A 21,016-nucleotide genomic window follows, 5' to 3' on the forward strand; every position below is an offset into this window, starting at 1 on the left:
TGTCTATTTAGTTTAAATCGAGATTTAGCTTGGCAATTAACTATTTAATATCATTAATGGCGTTGTAAATGTAATATGCAGATCTTACACTAACAGAGGCTGAGATGAAGAATTACACTCTTCAGGAAATAGAAAAAATTATGTTGTTTAATGGTGGAACTCTCCAGGGCATTGATAATTTCCCACAGCCATCAAGAGAAGGTATTGACAATTCCAATAGATTAATTGTTGACGAGATGAGATATAATAGGGACGAGTTGGAAGAGAAACATACTGAATGGGTTGCAAAGCTTACTACTGAGCAGAGAGGTATATACGAGGAAATCACAAGTGCTGTTTTCAAGGATTTAGGTGGTGTTTTCTTTGTTTATGGATTTGGAGGAACAAGGAAAACATTTTTATGGAAAACTCTTGCAGCTGCTATTAGATCTAGAGGACAGATAGTTTTAAATGTCGCGTCCAGTGGTATAGCATCATTGTTGTTAGAAGGAGGAAGGACCGCACACTCTCGGTTTTCAATTCCATTGAATCCTGACGAATTTGCTCTATGCAAAATCAAACCTAAGTCAGATTTAGCAAATCTGATAAGAGAAGCCTCTCTGATTGTCTGGGACGAAGCCCCAATGATGAGCAAGTTTTGTTTCGAAGCTTTAGATAAGAGCTTCTCAGACATTATCAGAAACACAAACAACAAGGTGTTTGGTGGTAAGGTTGTGGTGTTTGGTGGTGATTTCAGGCAGGTTCTACCAGTTATAATTGGCGCAGGAAGGGCAGAGATTTTCATGTCAGCACTAAATGCCTCTTACCTTTGGGATCATTGTAAAGTGCTAAGATTAACGAAAAATATGCGCCTCCTATCTGGCAACTTAAGTGAAGATGAAGCTACACATATCCAACAGTTTTCAGATTGGTTATTAGCAGTTGGTGATGGTAGGATTAATGAGCCAAATGATGGTGAGGCACTTATCGATATCCCAGAAGATTTGTTGATAACAAATGCAGATAATCCTATTGAAGCTATTACTAGAGAAGTTTATGGAGATCCTACTAAGCTGCACGAAATAAACGAATCAAAGTTTTTCCAACAAAGAGCTATTTTAGCACCAAAGAATGAGGATGTGAACACAATTAACCACTACATGCTGGAGCATTTGAACAGTAAGTCTACTATTACAATTTGCTTACAGTTTTACTTACGTATATTACAAGAGTTCGATTTGACCCTACTTTACTAAAAAACTTTATATTTTTTTGGTTGAAGGTGAAGAAAGGGTATATCTAAGTGCAGATAGCATAGATCCAACAGATTCAGACGCATTAAAGAATCCCGTCATCACTCCAGATTTTTTAAATTCTATCAAGCTATCCGGAATGCCACACCATGCCTTGCGTTTGAAAATTGGAGCACCAGTTATGTTGCTAAGGAACATTGACCCTAAAGGTGGGCTATGCAACGGGACAAGGCTACAAATTACTCAGCTGGCTAATCATGTTGTGCAAGCTAGAGTGATAACAGGCGACAGAAGTGGTGAGATTGTTTTAATCCCCAACATCAACCTAACACCTTCTGATACAAAGCTGCCATTCAAAATGCGTAGAAGACAGTTTCCCCTATCGGTTGCATTTGCTATGACCATCAACAAGAGTCAGGGACAATCTCTAGAACGCGTAGGTCTCTACTTGCCTAAACCTGTTTTCTCTCATGGCCAGCTTTATGTTGCATTGTCTAGGGTTACATCGAAGAAAGGCTTAAAAATAATCATTCTAGACAAAGAGGGAAAGATTCAAAAGCAAACAACAAATGTTGTTTTCAAAGAAGTCTTTGAAAACATTAACTGACTAACATCGAGTCAGACCGTTTGGGAGCAACAAGGTTTAACGTTATATTTCTTATACTTTGTATTTTAAGTTAATTATATCTTGCATAGCTAAATACAGATACATTTTTACACACGGATTGAAACCAGCTCTTTCAAATTCTTTTCCAGGTTCAGGTTAAATATCAACAGAGGACACATTTGAAGCTAACCGATGAACAAGAAAGTTCAATTCTGATTCAACAGTTTCATTACTTCCACTTCATATTCTCAATAAATTAGAATTAGTATAGTGTCATTTTAGTATTACATGAACACTTAAACCGATTTTCATTTTGGTTAAACAACTCAACTGAGATTCATCTTTCCTTCCTACTATTATCAAGTATTGACGAAAACAACCAAATAAACACAAACACCAAACAAACTAATCAAACGAAACTAAGCTATGAGTTTTAAAAAATCTAACCTCAGCTGGACAATGTCTGACGTTCCATGTATAGGTGCCATTAAACTATACAGGTTCCATATAGAGATGTCAGCAATATGTTTCTCTGCAGCTACAATGCAAGATTAATCCAAGACTCTCAGAACTTTCACATTTCCACATATAAACTAAAGAGAAAACAAAAGTTTACAACCAGATATTTATATATACTGAATTACATAATATTGTTGACCTTATAATTCTGCATATGATCAGATATATTCTACAAATTCGACTCTCGCAAACACAAGTGAGTACCAAACTGTAAACTGAAAAGTATTAAATCAAAACAACAGATTCAATAATCAGTTTCAAGTTTATGAAGTGATACACAACAGTGAGCCAAATATATTAACAATCTACAATTACATGAGGCCTCAAATCATACGTATGTTAATATTTGTTTTCATAACCCATTTTTCCCAAACTATTCAATGAACTAACTTCAGTTACATTGGTAAAAACTTTTCCGAATATCTATATTAACATAATTGGTAAAACAGAAACTATTACGGATCCAAATAAAAGAAAATACTTATCTCTCATAAATTCCAATGCAATTAGTTCCACCTGCAATTTCTGCAGATAAAAAAAATCAGTTTGTACGATTATATCATCGATGCCTTTAAAACAATAATTTGAAAACATAATCAAGCTATATGAATAACCCAAATACGGAAGCAATATGAATCGGCAAAGACAACAAATTACAATAATTTGACAACAATTTTCAGTTACATTTCCAGAAAAAAAAGACATAAAACTAAGTATATTAACCTTACTCAGAAACAATAGAAACAGATACGGAGCCTGCAATTCATGTTGATTCCATGTAAGGATTCAAGAAAATAAGCTATAACTGATTCGAATTCTTAGATGTGATTTAGGAGATAGAAGGCAACAACGATTTTTTGTCTTTTCGTAAGTTTTTTCGCTTTTGGTTTTCTAAACAATAACCTGTCGGTGGATAAACGACAGACCAAAGTTTTGGGCCTGGACTTAACTTTTATATTATATATGGGTCTGAAACAAAACCAAATTTATGTTCACGATGTCCAACAATTTTTAGAAGACAAAATCGGGTATTAACTTGATTTTAATGAAAATGTTTTATGTTTTTTAAAAAAATACACTTCTCTATATTAAATGATTCTAAAAGTAACAGTACAACAGAAAATACTAATAAAGAAAACATGCTCCAGCTGAAAACAAAACTTTTAACTATAATTCAACTCGATCTCTAGGTATAAAAATATGCTAAACATATCAAAAATACTTAGTTAAGTGAAATATTATTTTTTATATCTCAAACAAGTTTATAATTATTTCATACTATATCATTGAATATAAAACCACAATATTAAAATACGTAAACTAAATATTTCTCTATATATACATATACATATGAAAAAATAAAAAATATAGTTTTACAAAAAAAAACATTGAACCCGCGGTGTACCGCGGGTCAAAATCTAGTACTTTTCAATTAATGGGTTTTTATATGAGAGCAATTATGAGATGAGAGAAGAAGTTTTTGAACTCGAGGTTGATGTTATTATATATTGGGCTTTATTGGTCAATAAAGCTCATAGTCCGATTATGATGACTCGTACTCTCGACCTATCTTGATCAAGTTTAAAACGGATATCGTAGAAAAGAAGTAACTTAAAAGAAAATAGGGACGTGCTGATTCGTCGTTACTTCTTGTCAACCTATTTTAATGAAGTGTTGCGTTGTTGCTTTAGGAGATGGGAAAGTGAGGTACTATAAAATATTGACGAAAGACAAAATGAAAATGGCAAACACCTTCTTCGCTGCTGATGATTTGGGACCAAAACGATTGCTAACTCTAATGGAGGATCGAAATCGGATCAGAGGCTTTCTAAGAGATGAACAACTCGTGAAGTATGCTTCCATTCTTCTCTACATCATTCTCTCTAGCTGTCAAATCTTCTTCAATAAGGTTTTACTCAAAAAATCTCACCACGTTCATATGTTCTTGGATCTATATATGTTCTCTAATTTGCAGTCTCTTTTTGGTCAAGATTTCATTTTCTTAGATCTAAGGCTTTTTAGTTACTAATTAGATTCGGTTCAGTTTTTTTGTTTTTTCAGGTTTTTGAGACTTAGCTTTGAACTTGAACTGAAATAAAGCTGTTAAGCTTTTGACAGTTTTGGTTTAGTTGTTGAGTTCAGTTCTATCATACAAATTTTGTTACATTAGGTTTTAGGTTTTAGTTTTTTCTCCCCTAAGGATTGATTTCTGACTTTATATTTGATGATGATGCAGTGGGTATTGTCATCTAAGGAAATAAACTTCCCTTACCCACTTGGATTGACATTACTACACATGACCTTTTCCTCTGTTTTGTGTTTTCTCCTCACCAAGGTTTTTAAGGTAACATCACTCATTGGTTATAATAGTGACATTTTCTTTGATATATGATAATAATATACCACTCAAAACACTTTAAATTCTAATTTTGAGTGTCCTTAAAAAAGGTTATGAAGATTGAGGAAGGAATGACATTAGACATGTAAGATAGAAAGGAGACTTAATTCGTATACTTTTTTTAGATTTGCTTTGGAGTTGTAGGATAACATTTTCAAACTAAAAACTTCCACTCTATGTATACTCAGATATGTTACATCAGTTATTCCAATAGGTGCAATGTTTGCAATGACTCTGTGGTTAGGAAACACTGCTTACCTCTACTTAACTGTTGCATTTTCCCAAATGTTGAAGGCCATTAGTAAGAACTTTAGCTCTTACTAATCTCATTTGATTTACTCATAATGTTATGTATGATTGATTTTTGTAATGAATCATATTAACTTGTGCAGTGCCTGTTGCTGTGTTTATACTTGGAGTTTGTGTTGGCCTTGAGATAATGAGCTGCAAGATGCTTTTGATAATGTCAGTCATAAGTTTTGGCGTTTTAGTCGCGTCTTATGGAGAATTAAACATCAACTGGATTGGAGTTGTTTACCAAATGGGTGGTATTGTTTCAGAAGCTTTGAGGCTAATCTTAATGGAAATTCTTGTTAAGAGGAAAGGCATCAAACTGAACCCTGTCTCCCTTATGTACTATATGAGCCCATGCAGGTATATACATACACAAACTAATTTACCTTTTCAAGATAAATACACCATTGTGCTTGATTTACACTAACAAGTCATGTAGATGATTTATACATTTGTGTTGATGTGTGTGTTGTAGTGCGATTTGCTTGTTCATACCATGGATATTTCTTGAGAGTTCGAAGATGGAGACATGGAACTTTCATGTTCTTGTGTTGAGTCTTAACTCGCTATGTACATTTGCTCTCAATTTGTCGGTTTTTCTAGTGATATCTCAGACAAGTGCACTCACTATACGAATCGCTGGCGTGTTCAAAGATTGGGTGGTTGTTTTGGTCTCAGCTCTTCTCTTTGCCGAGACAAAACTCACAGTCATCAATCTCTTTGGTTATGCCATTGGTAAGGAGAATCATCTTATGTTCATCATAACACACAAAATTGAGATTTTGGATTTAAGAGTTCAAAGTGTGATCTTGTGAATTGTGTCCACTCACAGCCATTGCTGGTGTAGCTGCGTATAATAACCATAAGCCAAAGAATGGTGAAAGCACAACGTTGGTTTCTCGATCTCCGAAAAACTCCAACAAGGAACCCAGTGGCCCATGGTAGCATTTGTCATCACAAGAGAGGTAACACACATAAGACGGAACCATTTTTTCTAATTAGGATATATTTTTTTTATCTATCACAATGTTAATTATCATTCTATTCAAATTTTCCGATCATTTTTGAAGGATTAGTAAAAAATTATCTATGTAATTTTACGTGTATGTAACCTATATAATTTTGACCCCTATGAATAATTTTGATTGGCTATATTTGTTTACTTATTATCTCTGTATTCAAAACTTAACATTTTATCCAAACCAAAAAAAAAATGTTACAGTATCTCGATTTTGTAATGGGCTTCTCATAAATATACTTAAAGCCCAATAACGGTTACCTTTGAAAATTCGTTACAAGGCACGAATGCGTCGACGTGGCAGCTAGAGTTCCAGATCTCATTTCGCATCCATGACGTGACACGTGGCCTCTTCCGTTCACAGAAGAAGAAAATACTTTTTCTTCAAACTGTTTTGTGTATCCAACAAGTTTCGGCGAAACCCAGTTTCATTTATATGTGTGTCTGTGAATTGTGATGGCTTCTTCTAGCAGTTTAACCATACAATCAAGCTTTCTCTCAGCTAGAACAAGGCTCAATTCCGTCTCCAAGCAGAGTCTATCTGGGTTCGCTTGTCGTTCTCTTTCAAAACCCAGAAACTTGTGTCTCTCTGTTCGTTCTATGGGTTCCTCTAATTCTTCTTCTCAGAAACCAGACAACGTCCAAGGTTTTATTTAAAAAATCTAACCTTTTTGAATTTCTTCTATCTCTCTCTGTCTATTCGACGATGTCCCATTAATCCCATTTCACGTTGTGTCCTGTAATTAGCGGAAAAAACGGTTCCTTTCTTTGTGGGTTAACGAGTTTTGTCCATCAATTGATTTGGCTTTATCCAAAATGTTATGTTTCCTGTTTTGGAATAGTGATTTAGGTCAGGAAGTTTAGTCAATTGGTTCTGAGGAAGTTAGTGAAAAATGGCTTAAGAGCTTCTAACCAATCCATGCCTTGCATTTCTTTGTGTAGAGGACAGTGTTGCTTTCAGTGTCATGTTGTTTAGATAACTAGTATTAGTAAGCAGAGTTCTAAGATTTTTATGATGGTGCAGCGGCTGAGAAGAGTGACTTTGCTTCTCTAAGTGAAAATGAATGGAAGAAACGGCTAACACCGGAACAGTACTACATCACTAGACAGAAGGGAACAGAGAGAGCCTTCACCGGGTATGTGATGAATTATTGAATGCTCATTGAAGTTGATAGCCTTTTTAACATCATTTTGGAGTCAGAACTATATGTAGTTAACATCTTCATACAATTTAAAGAGTCTGCTCTTTTTGTATTTTAGGGAGTATTGGAACACAAAGACACCAGGAGTATACAATTGTATATGTTGCGATACGCCTCTATTTGAGTAAGTTGTTATAGTGGCAATTTGAAATTTTACTTTTATATGTAGAGAAGTTGAGCTAATGAAAGCTAAAATTCTCAAATTCGTACAAGATGATGTTTCATTCATATTAATAAATGGTTGTTAACAGATCAAAGTGATGATTTATTGCAGTTCATCAACAAAGTTTGATAGTGGAACAGGGTGGCCATCTTATTACAAACCAATTGGAAGCAATGTGAAGACAAAGCTAGACCTCTCTATCATCTTCATGCCTAGACAAGAAGTGGTCTGTGCTGTTTGTAACGCCCATCTTGGCCATGTCTTTGATGATGGTCCACGCCCAACCGGAAAACGATATTGCCTCAACAGGTTTACCATCCATCCTTAATATTTATTCCCAGGGTTAACCTGTGCTCTCTGTTTTATAAAACCTTTATGTTTTGAAAGTTTCCACGCATACACTATTAGTAAGACATTACATGTCTACCATATCTACCTAATCATTCTATATTATTGAGTAATAATACTGTTCAATTTATAACTAAACAATAATAATCATATAGTAAACTTGCCTAAACATTAGCATCATTGTTTATGAAGTAACAAATGAAGTCTAAAGATCAATTTTTCTGAAACCAAGAACTTATTTTCCTTATATTTGATCAAGAATGCTTTTGACTTGGTTCTTTTTTCTAATGTGGAGGTTTCTGTTTTTTGTGCTTTGTGTAGTGCTGCTCTGAAACTTAATGGATTGGAGAAAACAAGAGATTGAGAGTTTCTGGTACAAGGATTTGTTCATATTACATAATATATAGTATCCATTGTAATTCCTCGTATTAAGTCGTTGTATTATAAGTCAACTTTAATCCATCAAAAGGTTTTACCTTTGAGTTGATTTCACGATCTCCTAGACAGCACATTCTTAAATATGCTTACTCCAATCTCTTTCCCACGTCTTCACCATATCCATTTCTTAATTTCATACATGAGTGTGTCTGTGTGTCTATATTTGGTTTTGGCTAGTAGTCTATGTCAATGAACAAGGAGCTTGTAGAACCAACAATGGGGAAAGAGAATGGCAACGTTGTGGTTTTGGATTTCTGGGCAAGTCCTTACGCGATGAGGACGAAGATTGCGCTGAGAGAGAAAGGAGTTGAGTTTGAGGTTCAAGAGGAAGATCTGTGGAACAAGAGTGAGCTGTTGTTGAAATCAAACCCTGTTCACAAGAAAGTCCCTGTTCTTATCCACAACAACACATCAATCCCTGAATCTCTTGTTCAGGTTCAGTACATCGATGAGACGTGGACAGAGGCTGCCTCTTTCTTCCCCACTGATCCTCAATCTAGAGCCACTGCAAGGTTCTGGACTGATTTTGCTGATAAAACGGTAACTTTCACATGTCAGTTTTCAGTTCCTCTGTTTCTTGTTCGGTTTGTTTCTATCTCTACTTGGTTGTGATTCAATTCCCCAAAATGCAGATATCGTTTGAAGGAGGAAAAAAGATTTGGGGAAACAAGAAAGGAGAAGAACAAGAGAAAGGCAAGAAAGAGTTTATAGAGAGCTTGAAGATTCTTGAAGCTGAGCTTGGAGACAAATCTTACTTTGGAGGAGAGACCTTCGGTTACGTAGACATAGCTCTTGTACCATTCTACAGTTGGTTCTACGCACTCGAGAAATGCGGTGACTTCTCTGTCGAAGCTGAGTGTCCGAACATCGTCGCTTGGGGAAAGAGATGTGTTGAACGAAACAGTGTTGCTGCTTCATTGCCTGAATCTGAGAAAGTTTATCAACAAGTTCTTAAGCTCAGACAGATTTTTGGTGTTGAATGAATGCAGTAAACACTGAAAAGTGAAAACAAAGACTTGTAATGGTTTTCACTTTCTTTCTTTTGTCTTTGTTTGTTTCTCGCTTTGAAAATTCTTTTTGAGAAAGTGGTTTTTTTTTTCCCTGGTGTATCTATGATTCATCTGTTTAAAAATGGTCTATGAATGTTTTATGTTCTATACTTCTATTTATCAAAAAAGAAAAATGCAAATGCTATCAGCAGTCACCAAATACTTGCCATTAAAATCACATTTCAATGATACTTCCAACCAGGGGCGGACCCAGGAAAAAAATGCAAATGAGGTTTGAACCCATGACCTCAAGCAATACATGGGGGCACTTTAACCATTTTGACACTTATAACTTTAATTTTAATGCAAAATTTTTAGTTTTTAATAGGTTGGTGGGTGCAACTGCTCCCACCTTCTTCTATGTGGGTCCGCCCTTGCTACACTTAATCATGATGAGGAAATGACTAACCGGTTAACTGGGAACAGAAGATTTCGGTTGACCGAAGTAAATTTAACATATCACTGATCAGTTCAGGACATATAACCAAAACCGAACCAAACAGTCAAAATCGAAAAGACATGAAGGAAACAGAGCCAAAGTCAACTTGCCGAACAATCATAATCAGTCAAGATTTGTTGATAAAATCGGCAAGTCATCCTTGGCTCATCCTCATTCTCTATTTTTCCATGCAAGACTCCATGATACAATGGTGAATGGTGCATGTGACTCTCTCATCATCATCATTGTCTTTTTTCTACCTCTCTTATTGTATTGTGAAACTTGTTATGGCAAAACCCTTACTCATGATGAAGGTATTTATAGAAATATGTAATGAGATATGTGTGTCTTAATTTAATTGAAATGGCTTCTCTTATCCATGCATGCATGCAGCAAAGAATAAAAATAATTATGAATTTTGACCACTATATCGTATAATATTGAAGAATATAATCACTTTAGAAGATTGGCTGACCTTTTTTATATTTATCATACTCGAATTCCAATTTTGTATGAAGAAACAATATATTCGAACGTCACTACACCAAAGGCATCGTATAAAGCCTGCGACACAAAATCCACATGCCGTAATTTTCTTACTGTTCGATTCATATTCTTGTGTGGTTGATCGACAAAAAGAACTTATCGATCGTCTAACAAGAAAACTGAAAGATTATTGTACTATGCAAGTTTCTTTTTTTCCCCGGAGAGTTGCCTCTAATTTCGATTGTTTTTGTAGGGATAAAATTACTGGAATATAAATTACTGGAATATAAATGGTTGACAAAAATGGAATACGTATAGAAAATTCGAGATTTTCTTTTTGATATGAGAATATATTATATGGAGACTCATCTTATTGTCAAAGGAGCTCACTAGTAAGTAACATGTAAGTAATACAATGCTGTTATTTCACTCTCACTTTTTTTTTCTATCACTATCTAACAGTCACTGGAATTGCGATTTCTGTTATAGCACCCATTCGGTAAGTTGCAATAAACCGGTTTTATATGAGATATCCAAAAAAACCGGATTCACCTCCTGTACCTACATATAGGTTTCATATTATGAAACTTGTCAACCACAATAAATTAACGAAACCATGGGATCTACACAAAGGGTTTGGTTTAGGAAAATGAAATGGTTATTTAGTTCTTTCTTTACTATGGCCAGATTTGTAACTTCAAGGCATGTTTGTGCCGTGAGATTGGGTATGTTGTTGAATGTGTGCTGGTCTTTCCAAGTGGTTTCTCCATTGTCCTTCCTTTGTACGTTAGTTTAGTTTGTACTTTGTAGGCTTGAAGTGTGTTTTGTTAATCCGGTAGAAGAATTCGAAATTAATGGTATGATAACTAACCAGTGTGTGAACGCAACTCAAGCTCGTTCGATGTTTTAATTCATAATTCCAAGCTTGTTGATAAATATAGCAGCAAAGTTAATATTTATTCTATCTACTGATAGATCACATCATGAGATCATGAAATGTCACATCCGATTGGACGAATAGATACCAATTCGGTCAGACCAAAGGTAAGATAAGATTCTTCGGATATTAAAACATCCTTTTTGGTCAACTTTATAAGCACTCATTTTATTAATCTCTTTTATTAATCTCATTTTCTTTTTAATAACATATTTTCATATAAGAAATTTTTTAAAGTAATACAATCAATTTACAAAAGAGCATAGCTTTGTCGGCAGTTTTTAGTGAGACGATCACTGACTTCTTTTTGTCATCAACCACAAGACTACGAGTCCAATCGTAAGAAGAAATGAAAAAAAAAAACTACGACAGGTGGATTCTAATGTCGCAGACAAAAACGATATGCCTTTGAAAGTAGTGAGTTACGAATATTAATTACTCATACAAAAATGGAATTCGAATATGATAATATAAGGTGTGGCAATCTTGTAAAGAAATCATATTCTTCATTATACGGCTGTGGTCAAAATTCCATTATTATTTGTATGCTTTGCTGCATGCATGGATAAGAGAAGACTATTCTAATAATAATTGCATATTAGTTTATGCATAAACTTCAAAAACTTAAACTTGTCTATAAATACCTTCATCATGAGTAAGACTTATGCCACAACAAGATTACAAGACAATATGAGATGTATAACAAAGAAAAAAAAAAGAGAGAAAGAGAATGATAGGGTGATGAGAGTCACATGCACCATTGTATCATGGAGTCTTGCATGGGAAATAAGAGAATGAGGATGAGCCAAGGATGACTTGCCGATTTTATCAACGAATCTTGACAGATTATGGTGGTTCGGCAAGTTGACCTTGGCTCTGTTTCCTTCTCTTCTTTTCGATGTCAAACTCCAGATATGTATTTGTATCATCACCATGGCAATTTGGTAAGGTATTGTGATTATCATATGTATTTGAATCATTATCATGGTACAATTGGTAAATGTTTTACAGGCTCGACATATATGTGTTGCTAAAGACTGAGAACTAAAGTACATTGTAAAAGAATATCAAAACAGGCAACATGGGGAAAGTGAAAGACTATATGGAATGGTTTTAAGGGTGATCTAAGAAAAAATATCAAGAGGGAGAAGAGAGAGCATGGTCATCAAGGCAGTAGGAAAAAATGAAATTAGAAGAAACATACACTCCCAACAGATTGGAGATGGACAAGTGATCATTTAATTTGAGAATGTTTCCACTCTTACTATTTCATGTCAAACTCTAGAAATCCATAAAATCATCAGCTTGAACTTTCCATTGAAATAGGCTTTTTGGTATGCAAATATCTGATCATTGCTAAATAGCATTAGCTAGCTAGGGTTATTATGATAACCAACACTTATAATTGTAGCCATAGCTAGCTCTTACCAACTAAGGATTCATTAGATATACTACTAACTCATTCTTCTGATATTTACTATTAAGTATTTTGCAAGTAACCTTTTGTTGATTCCTCCTCTCACTCTATGATCTATATTCATACTATAGACACAACCTTTTTTACCTTAGAAGCTGACCAGTTTGGGGCAGAGTACACAACAAAGGCATCAAAAGAGAGAGAGAGATGTTTTGCCTTGTTTAAGTGACAACTGAACATAAACAACTTTAGAGGAGATATAGCCAATCAAGGATTACAGCACCAATCAAAGGATTAGGGATTAACATTTAGTTTGCTGCTATGAAACGTTTGGTTTTAGTATGAGGGACACGCTTCTTGAAGAGAATACGGAAGCCACACTCTCTGCATTTGAACACATCTCCACGCTTCAAATTGTTCTCTTCTCCACAATCTTCCAAACCAAAATCATTCAGACAAACAAGTTAAGCAAACAACACTATAGAACAACAATTTTCATTTATTTTTTTGGGTCTGTTTTAATGTATGACTGTCTGAGGCTGTTTGGGAAATTAGGTTAACTTTAAGCAAAAGCGAAGCTCCTCCTTAATAAGATCTCAAGCCAGATAGATCAAACAATCTGATTGACTTATGCCATTTCCTCCTAACTAAGCCAATTACGAAATTGCCAAAGAGATATGTGAAATTGTCCGATTAAAAAATAAAATAAAAAGTGAAAATTCTATGAAATGTATTCGAGAGGAAGAAGATGCTTATGGAGCTTTACCTCCGCAGACATAAATCACATCAGGATCGGGCTTGGATGCCATGATTCTGATAATTCGAAAGAGCAAGCAAGCGAGTGAAGAAGAGATAGTGAAGAGGAATGAGAGACGCTAGGGTTTTTATGCAGAGTTAGGGTTAAAAATACTTATAGGAAGCTGCCCAACATTGCCCATACGTAAGGGCTTTAATAAAAACATTTAATATATGGGCTCACACTACAAACCCATATGATTTAGATCTAAAAGCATCGTCAACCCACCTCTATATCTGTCTCTAAATTCTATTTTATAAAATTTTAAAAATATATAAATACATCAGATATTTACAATAATTTTTTTACTACTATTAAAAAAATTGAGAAATACATTGGAGCTAAGGTCTTGAACACTCAACAATGTGTAGATTTTTCAATATATTTTGATAAGTATTCAGGATTTAACACTAAACAAACATAAGCTTTATCTTTCAATCCAAAAATTTTTAAATTATAAACAAAATTCAAAATAAAAAACCTTCTAATATTTAACATGCATTTTTTTTGTTCAATAAGTTGCTATTGATATCTTTTTGACTGAAATAATTATATATAATTTTTCGACGATCGTAAAATAAATATACAGTGTTTTAAAAATCGCTAATCTTAAAACTTTATTTTTTATTATAATTTAAAAATAAGATAAAATAATACGTAAATAACGATCGTACATATATGTTTGAAGAGTTTTTTATTTACATTTAATAGATTTTTGAAATTTGATAAGTTAAATTAAACTTTGAAATTTTGATTTAAGATTTTATAGATTATATATAATTATAAAAATTACAAAACCCTATTACACATAACCCCAATATATATAAGAGAGTAATGAATATAAGGACGTGGTTGTCCCGTTGATATTCCTTTGATTTGGAAAAACTCAAAATAATGGGTCCTCATGCAACACAAACCAATAACAAGTAACAACCATATTAAAGTTTCACACAGTAGCAATGGCTGCTGAGAATTCTTATTAAACTGTTTTAATCATTGAAGAACGAAAAGCTGTGTATAGTTCAATGTATCTATATTGAAACCCATATGATATGTTTTATGTTATAAAATTAGAATATAGTTTTCTTGGTGGGCACCATTATGATGATTGTTACGTTTTGATTTCAGTGAACGTTGCTACATGTGACCATTTCAAAGTTGATGAGGTTTAAATCTAATGCTTTAAACTTGGACTGATCCCAAAATGTGGGGTTTAAGTTTTGGAGATTAGTGATTATAATATACTCCTCAAAGAGCTAATGACAATATGCATTGCACCTCAAAGAAGAAACCATACAACATACCCTATATATATATATGTCATTGTTATTATCAACAAACTTCATAAAAGAGTAGTATAAAATTTAGCACATTAATTAATTATGACACTTTACAAAAAAAACAAAGTACATATATAACAGAAACATTTGTCATCTATTGCATTATTCATTTGAAAATGTATACACCTCAATTTTGCATGTATATTTAATTGTATAGAGAGATTTATATAATTTATACATAGAGACGAGAAAATGTTTCTCTTTCTGTTAGAGGTAGTTGTGACAAAATGCAACTACACATCACATGAAAGGTCATATTCATCCAATCTTCAAATATTTCTATTTTTTTCTAAGTACTCCAGTTTGATATATATATATATATATATATATATATATATATGCCCTTGTTGGTTGGTTATATTAATTTCTCATTTATGATTTTATCATCACTACTTGTATTATTTAACATTTCTTTTTTTTGGAAGTTGTTAGTGTTTTTTTTTTTTAAGGGTTATTAGTGTTACAACTTACAGCATACAAGAGTTAGATTGGTAAACTCTTTACTAAGGAGTAAAATGTGATTGAACTTCACATCTTATGTATATATTTCATTTTTGACGATAAATAAATTTAAAATTACATATAAAGAAAGATTAAGAGCTGAACAGCCTATATAACTAGTTGATTTAATACCATTAACTAAAATTTCGTTAAGTTCGATGTCGTAAGTGACATTACATGATGTTCAATCATGGGTTAGCACAATATTTTTAGGAAGATCCTCATGTTTCTCCTAAGATCTCTTGGCTTTAAAATTTACTATTATATATATATATATATATATATATATATATATTTGGCAACTTGTGTTTTAAAAATGCCAACTTATAATAATTATCATATATCTGCGAATATGACTTATCATATGAATCCAAAACAAAACGACCACATGTCTTTGTTTAGAACCAAAATAAACGGTTCTTTCATCAGGTGGTCTTCTCGTTTTTTCGTAATGTACATATATATATATAGCATAAAATGAAATATATGGTTAGTTACATTGGGAAAAAATTTAGTAGAACATTGGTGTTATATATATATATAATGGTATGATTGTTTTAAAAAAATATTTGTTATGAACCGAAAGGAACCACCAAATTAATTTGCTTTGATTGATTGAATCAGATGATAATTGAAGATAGTATTTATATACATAACAAAGTCAAACTTAATTGGCAACTAAAACGATCAAATATATAAAATATAATCAACTTCTTTTAGAAAGCTAGCTAAAACTAAAAAAAAAAAAAATCAAAAAATGTACCCTCTCTGGTTTGCAAAACACAACGCATAAAAAATCATAAAAAGGAACGTTGCAGCTCATGTATTGCATAAGTTTTTGATATGTAGTCATGTCATTTAATGTTTTATTTATCTAGGTATATACTTTTATAAATCACCCATAATAATAATAATAAAGAGTTGATTCTGTGTTTTAAAAAATCATACCAAATTAAGTTTCAATCGGACTATTTTTTTTTCTTTTTATAATAATCGAACTACGTTTACGAATTAGATTGAAGCTTAACATGTAAACAACCTGATCACGAGCAGCCCACAAATTCAAAAATACATGTCATCGAATCAATATATAGTAATAATGATATTCATACAGTACGTATATTGATTATTAAGAAGTTAATGGTGTGTCATTATTGACGAATAATGAACTAAAACTCATTACTACTACTACTACTATGTTAAAGTTTTTAATTAATTAAGCCAAGGGGTCGAGAGAGAGCAAGCATATGTAAAGAGCGACAAAGGTGGCTCCTATGCTCACCACGTGGCAGACATATAAATAAAGATTTGGATCCAACTCCTATATTCTTTTTAACATATGCCAATCACACTCTTTACTTCTTTCTTCTTTTCTTTTTTTTTTTTTTACTTTTTGACCACAAAATGTTAACTAGTATATATGTAAGACTGTAAGTTTCAATAAAAATATAAAACCTTTTCCTCAAAATATTAAAAAAAAAAAACTCGGTTATTACGCAGGTTAACGTAGTTTTAAACTCTATTGCATTAAAAAAAAATTAATAGCTCATAATATTTTTTTTTTTTTTTTTTTTTTAACTTATGGTAAATCTCCAGACCTATGGAAGGATCCAAAACTAATCCCTGGGGAGATGGTATCCCACGGGTAGAGTCTACCCAGGTTTTCAAATGGGCCTTAAGCAAGAGGCATATACCCATGTGGCTAAAGGGATAAATCTAGCAATTCTGCGTCTGAGGAGAATCGATCCCTGGCCTAGACCAACATGACGACTCTTCCACCGGATTAGAACCAGTAGTCCACCACCTCCAATAAAAATATAAAACCCTTTCCTCAAAGTGATTAAAAAAAAAAACTCGGTTATTACGCAGGTTAACATTAGTTTTAAACTCTATTGCATTAAAAAAAATTAATAGCTTATAATATGATGTGATAAATTATACAGTATTATAGATGTTGATGTAAAAAAAGTCGGTTAAACTTTGGTTTTGGGCGGTTGCTTAATTCCTTTCGTTTTTTTTTTTTTTTTTGTTAAAAATCCATTCCCATATGCCAATTAGTAGCTCCTTCATGGCATTGGCTAGCTGTTATTATGTACTTTTAATATTTTATACAACGATCCGGTCAAACAAAGTTATGAAGGCATTAATGCAAATGAATTTATTATTATCACTGCCAAAAAGGTTAAAAGAAATCTAATGCATGTAGTACAATCTAATATGGTAAATCACTGAACTGAATATACATTGATCTTGATGCAGCTTTTTTATTTTTACTTTTAATATTTGATGTAAAACAACAATACAAAAAGATCTTTAGTTTTCGAGCTAGGTAATGTAGGTTTCTTATTGAAAGATAGTTCCATTTTAGCCATTTCAAGATGTTTGACGTTTTAAACATTGTATGGTTTTACGTTGGGTTACTTAGAGTAGTGACGACGCACGCACCTAATAACACAACCAAACAATCCATCGAACTTCTCTACATTCGATATTTTGATTTTAGAGTTAGAAAGTCCAATTATTTGAACAAATTTATTTTTCATGTTTATGGTCAACAACGAAATTTTTGATTCCTTATTTTATAAAGCCGACAAGCCGTTACTCCTTCATATACTGAATATGGTTAAAGAAAAAAAAAATGTTTATTCTCTTCTCTCTCTTTATTAAAAAAACTGGTTTCTGCTAATGACTTTTATCGTCACTCTCCTCCACACAAACCAACGTGTTCACTATTTGCTACCCAACGTTCTCTCTTTTTTTCTTTTAATCGACAAGTCAAAATAATAAAATGATAAAGAGTTATTATATGAAGGTTTTGAGCTTTATAACATTGAATAAAACACACAACATTTCTGTTTATAAGAAATTTCTCTTTTATAATTCTATATTTTCAGGGGGAAAATTAAAGAAAACCATGTGCTTATTAGTGCTTACAACACAACCAAAAAAAAAAACAATAATAATCCTATTCATTAAATAAAAGAAATGACTCAGTGACATTGGGAGGTCAAACTACATCTCATCTTTGTCCTTTCACACAAGTCAACCCTTATTTACTCCAAAACACACAATTAATATTACGACACTAATCTAATCACGCTAATTAATTACTCATTTCTCTTCCTTTATATATAACTCCTCATTCATCACCTTCTTCAACCTTATAATAATAACAAACTTCACCGGAACAAAATGGAAGACGACGGTTATTACCTCGACAACGATCTCGATCTCAGCTTCACCTCCACCGCCACAGATCGTACATTCACCTCATCAAGCGCTAGATCCAGTCTCGCACGCTCTAGCCTAACCTTAAGCTTCAACGACAGACTCTCAACCGCCACAACTCCTTCCACCACCACTTCCTCCGCCGCAGCAACACTCCACCACCGTCGCTACGATCCTCACTGGACAGCCATCAGAGCCGCAACCACCCTCTCCTCCGACGGAAGACTCCATCTCCGTCACTTAAAACTCGTCCGCCACCTCGGAACTGGGAACCTCGGCCGTGTTTTCCTCTGCCACCTCCGTGACTGCCCTAACCCCACCGGATTCGCGCTTAAAGTAATCGACCGTGATGTCCTCACGGCGAAGAAGATTTCACACGTGGAAACAGAAGCTGAGATCCTCTCCATGCTAGACCACCCGTTCTTACCTACACTCTACGCACGTATCGATGCTTCTCACTATACTTGCCTCCTTATAGATTACTGCCCTAACGGTGATATACATTCCTTGCTCCGTAAGCAACCTAATAACCGGTTACCTATTTCTCCGGTTAGATTCTTCGCCGCCGAGGTTCTCGTCGCCTTGGAATATCTCCACGCTCTCGGGATCGTTTACCGAGATCTCAAACCGGAGAATATCTTGATTCGTGAAGATGGACACGTCATGCTCTCAGATTTCGATCTCTGTTTCAAAGCCGACGTAGTTCCTACTTTCCGATCTCGACGTTTCCGGAGACCTTCGTCTCCTCCGTCTTCTCCAAAACGGTGGAGGAGTCGCCGTGGAGTTGGTTGCTTCTCCACGGAGGTAGAGTACGAGAGAGAAGAGATAGTAGCGGAATTCGCGGCGGAGCCAGTGACGGCGTTTTCTAAGTCGTGTGTAGGAACTCACGAGTATCTAGCGCCGGAGCTAGTCGCCGGAAACGGACACGGAAGCGGTGTAGACTGGTGGGCGTTTGGGATATTTCTATACGAGATGTTACACGGGACGACGCCGTTTAAAGGTGGTACAAAAGAACAAACACTGCGGAATATATTATCAAACGACGTGGCGTTTCCGTTAGAAGAGGAAGAAGAAGGTATGGTTGAAGCAAAGGATCTGATAGAGCAGCTGTTGGAGAAAGATCCGAGGAAGAGGCTAGGGTGCGCCAGGGGTGCGCAAGATATCAAAAGGCACGAGTTTTTCCAAGGTATCAAGTGGCCGTTGATCAGAAACTACAAGCCGCCGGAGATCAGAGGTCTGGTGAAGAAGACGAAGGCACATGCTGGTCACGTGACTGCTGCTGTCGTCACGCCACGGAGGAAGAAGAAGTGGTTGTGGTGGGCGTTGTCGCATTTACTGCGGAGTAAAAGCCTGAACAAGAGCAGCAGTAAGATTCAGAGCAATAATAATTACTATCATTATGTGGGTAAAAGCTGTAACGCAAGTGGCAAACGCGTTTAAGGCGTTTTAACCTTTGAAAGGTACCAAAAAAAAAAAAAAAAAAAGGGCGATTGGGGTATACAATTTGAATTAGCGTATGTTAATTTAGCAGTCTCATCATTTTTGAATTTGACATATTTTTTTGTTCGTTGTTTCTAAATTCATACAAGAAACTTTATAAGTAAATTTACCTTTTTCTATAATGTTTTTCCTAATTGCATCCCTTACCAAAAGAAGTTCTAAATTATAACTACCAAACGAATTCAGGGATTGTCTTCTCACATTGGTCTAGCTCAGAAGTGGGAACAGAGAGATTATTTCGAAGAATCTTCTTGGATAATGGGCCTTCTAGTTGGGTCCATTTGTAAACACTAATTGGGCACCTCTCTCTTTGAAGAGGATTTGTGGCATGTAAGCCTTGGTAAAGTTTCCCTTTGCACTGGATTAGAGACAGTAGACACCATGATAAATAGAAGCAAACCATTATTAACACTCTTGATTTTATTAACAAGCTTTTCTTTTTTTGTTATCAAGCTTTTTTTTTTTTTTTTTGTGTGTGTGTGTAATTATTATTAGAGTTATGGGAAATTGAGATTAAGAAAACCAGAAGCAAAGCAAAAATACACATTCAATGCTTTGTCTTCTTAACCACAAAATATATGTGTGTATCTTCTTTTCATGCTCTCTACCTTTCTTCCTTTTCTACTCTTTCTTGTATATTTCACTCTCATATATATATGCAAGTTGTTTGTTCTTGTGATTTTCTATTCCGAGTTATATCTATACCATTCATAGAAGTACCAAATTATCAACATTTTCATGATAATAAACCAATAATGTCGTATATTTGCTTCTCCATATTTAGAGTGATACATGCTACACAGTATACAAAATGCTACACACTTCTAAAAAGTTTTACAAATATGACATAGCCGAAAGTAACTTGTATCAATGAACTTTATATTTAAAGCTATGAGCATACAAAAAGTTTTATAATACTATAAGATATAATAAAATTAATTAATGGTTTGATGATTCGTATGAAACTATACTTCCTTGGAGAATCAGAAAAGAGATCCATGCAAATCCCAATGTCAATTAATGAACCAAAACTCAGACCATGTTCATCTGTTTCTTCTTTCCTTCATATCCAATTTACCTTTTTCCCAAGATTTCTCTTCTTCC

The 21,016-nt window shown here is 34.1% G+C and overlaps 6 protein-coding genes across 7 annotated transcripts in view; 5 read left to right on the top strand and 1 right to left on the bottom strand.

Moving 5' to 3' along the window:
• Positions 1 to 1,839, top strand: part of LOC17897255 — a 4,738-nt gene extending 2,899 nt beyond the window's left edge. The window contains exons 5-6 of the mRNA XM_006303754.2: positions 82 to 1,158; positions 1,262 to 1,839. Coding sequence (XP_006303816.2) covers positions 82 to 1,158; positions 1,262 to 1,839 — 1,655 coding nt within the window. The remainder of the gene's footprint in view (positions 1 to 81; positions 1,159 to 1,261) is intronic.
• A 2,254-nt stretch (positions 1,840 to 4,093) lies between these two features.
• On the top strand, positions 4,094 to 6,124 carry LOC17900208 (probable sugar phosphate/phosphate translocator At1g53660). 2 transcript variants are annotated; one of them, XM_006304449.2, is made up of 7 exons: positions 4,094 to 4,267; positions 4,595 to 4,702; positions 4,807 to 4,841; positions 4,945 to 5,057; positions 5,149 to 5,410; positions 5,526 to 5,785; positions 5,883 to 6,124. In XM_006304449.2, the coding sequence occupies exons 1-7, from the start codon at positions 4,094 to 4,096 to the stop codon at positions 5,993 to 5,995; spliced, it is 1,065 nt and encodes a 354-aa protein (XP_006304511.2). In that variant the 3' UTR covers positions 5,996 to 6,124. The 2 variants fall into 2 exon arrangements, with proteins under 2 accessions (XP_006304511.2, XP_023632794.1); XM_023777026.1 differs by having other exon boundaries at positions 4,140 to 4,209.
• A 320-nt stretch (positions 6,125 to 6,444) lies between these two features.
• On the top strand, positions 6,445 to 8,276 carry LOC17896964 (peptide methionine sulfoxide reductase B1, chloroplastic). The gene is made up of 5 exons (XM_006306024.2): positions 6,445 to 6,714; positions 7,093 to 7,204; positions 7,329 to 7,394; positions 7,545 to 7,742; positions 8,103 to 8,276. Exons 1-5 carry the CDS (start codon positions 6,525 to 6,527, stop codon positions 8,143 to 8,145), a joined length of 609 nt encoding a protein of 202 aa, XP_006306086.2. The 5' UTR covers positions 6,445 to 6,524; the 3' UTR covers positions 8,146 to 8,276.
• Positions 8,277 to 8,382: 106 nt separating this feature from the next.
• LOC17897555 (glutathione S-transferase U28) lies at positions 8,383 to 9,376 on the top strand. The gene is made up of 2 exons (XM_006306020.2): positions 8,383 to 8,759; positions 8,852 to 9,376. The coding sequence occupies exons 1-2, from the start codon at positions 8,403 to 8,405 to the stop codon at positions 9,200 to 9,202; spliced, it is 708 nt and encodes a 235-aa protein (XP_006306082.1). The 5' UTR covers positions 8,383 to 8,402; the 3' UTR covers positions 9,203 to 9,376.
• Positions 9,377 to 12,617: 3,241 nt separating this feature from the next.
• On the bottom strand, positions 12,618 to 13,428 carry LOC17898417 (DNA-directed RNA polymerase subunit 12-like protein). Its single transcript, XM_006304291.2, has 2 exons — positions 13,314 to 13,428; positions 12,618 to 12,980 (listed from the first exon to the last, which is right to left on the bottom strand). The coding sequence occupies exons 1-2, from the start codon at positions 13,354 to 13,356 to the stop codon at positions 12,856 to 12,858; spliced, it is 168 nt and encodes a 55-aa protein (XP_006304353.2). The 5' UTR covers positions 13,357 to 13,428; the 3' UTR covers positions 12,618 to 12,855.
• Positions 13,429 to 18,238: 4,810 nt separating this feature from the next.
• LOC17899337 (serine/threonine-protein kinase WAG1) lies at positions 18,239 to 20,241 on the top strand. Its single transcript, XM_006303922.2, has 2 exons — positions 18,239 to 19,872; positions 20,099 to 20,241. Exon 1 carries the CDS (start codon positions 18,377 to 18,379, stop codon positions 19,850 to 19,852), a length of 1,476 nt encoding a protein of 491 aa, XP_006303984.1. The 5' UTR covers positions 18,239 to 18,376; the 3' UTR covers positions 19,853 to 19,872; positions 20,099 to 20,241.
• Positions 20,242 to 21,016: the final 775 nt, after the last annotated feature.

This window comes from Capsella rubella, unplaced genomic scaffold (genome assembly GCF_000375325.1).
Source record: "Capsella rubella cultivar Monte Gargano unplaced genomic scaffold, Caprub1_0 scaffold_1, whole genome shotgun sequence".
Classification (NCBI taxonomy): domain Eukaryota; kingdom Viridiplantae; phylum Streptophyta; class Magnoliopsida; order Brassicales; family Brassicaceae; genus Capsella; species Capsella rubella.

What these genes read in the sequence shown, in the direction of transcription:
- LOC17900208 (XM_006304449.2), top strand. Translation starts at nt 4,094, where the DNA reads ATGAAAATGGCAAACACCTTCTTCGCTGCTGATGATTTGGGACCAAAA. An exon ending in GAAGGAATGACATTAGACAT is followed by an intron (nt 4,842 to 4,944) that starts GTAAGATAGAAA and finishes ATGTATACTCAG; the next exon opens with ATATGTTACATCAGTTATTC. An exon ending in TCTCTTTGGTTATGCCATTG is followed by an intron (nt 5,786 to 5,882) that starts GTAAGGAGAATC and finishes GTCCACTCACAG; the next exon opens with CCATTGCTGGTGTAGCTGCG.
- LOC17896964 (XM_006306024.2), top strand. Translation starts at nt 6,525, where the DNA reads ATGGCTTCTTCTAGCAGTTTAACCATACAATCAAGCTTTCTCTCAGCT. An exon ending in TGCGATACGCCTCTATTTGA is followed by an intron (nt 7,395 to 7,544) that starts GTAAGTTGTTAT and finishes GATTTATTGCAG; the next exon opens with TTCATCAACAAAGTTTGATA. An exon ending in AAACGATATTGCCTCAACAG is followed by an intron (nt 7,743 to 8,102) that starts GTTTACCATCCA and finishes TGCTTTGTGTAG; the next exon opens with TGCTGCTCTGAAACTTAATG.
- LOC17899337 (XM_006303922.2), top strand. Translation starts at nt 18,377, where the DNA reads ATGGAAGACGACGGTTATTACCTCGACAACGATCTCGATCTCAGCTTC.
- LOC17898417 (XM_006304291.2), bottom strand. Translation starts at nt 13,356, where the DNA reads ATGGCATCCAAGCCCGATCCTGATGTGATTTATGTCTGCGGAG. An exon ending in TGTGATTTATGTCTGCGGAG is followed by an intron (nt 12,981 to 13,313) that starts GTAAAGCTCCAT and finishes TTGGTTTGGAAG; the next exon opens with ATTGTGGAGAAGAGAACAAT.
- LOC17897555 (XM_006306020.2), top strand. Translation starts at nt 8,403, where the DNA reads ATGTCAATGAACAAGGAGCTTGTAGAACCAACAATGGGGAAAGAGAAT. An exon ending in CTGATTTTGCTGATAAAACG is followed by an intron (nt 8,760 to 8,851) that starts GTAACTTTCACA and finishes CCCAAAATGCAG; the next exon opens with ATATCGTTTGAAGGAGGAAA.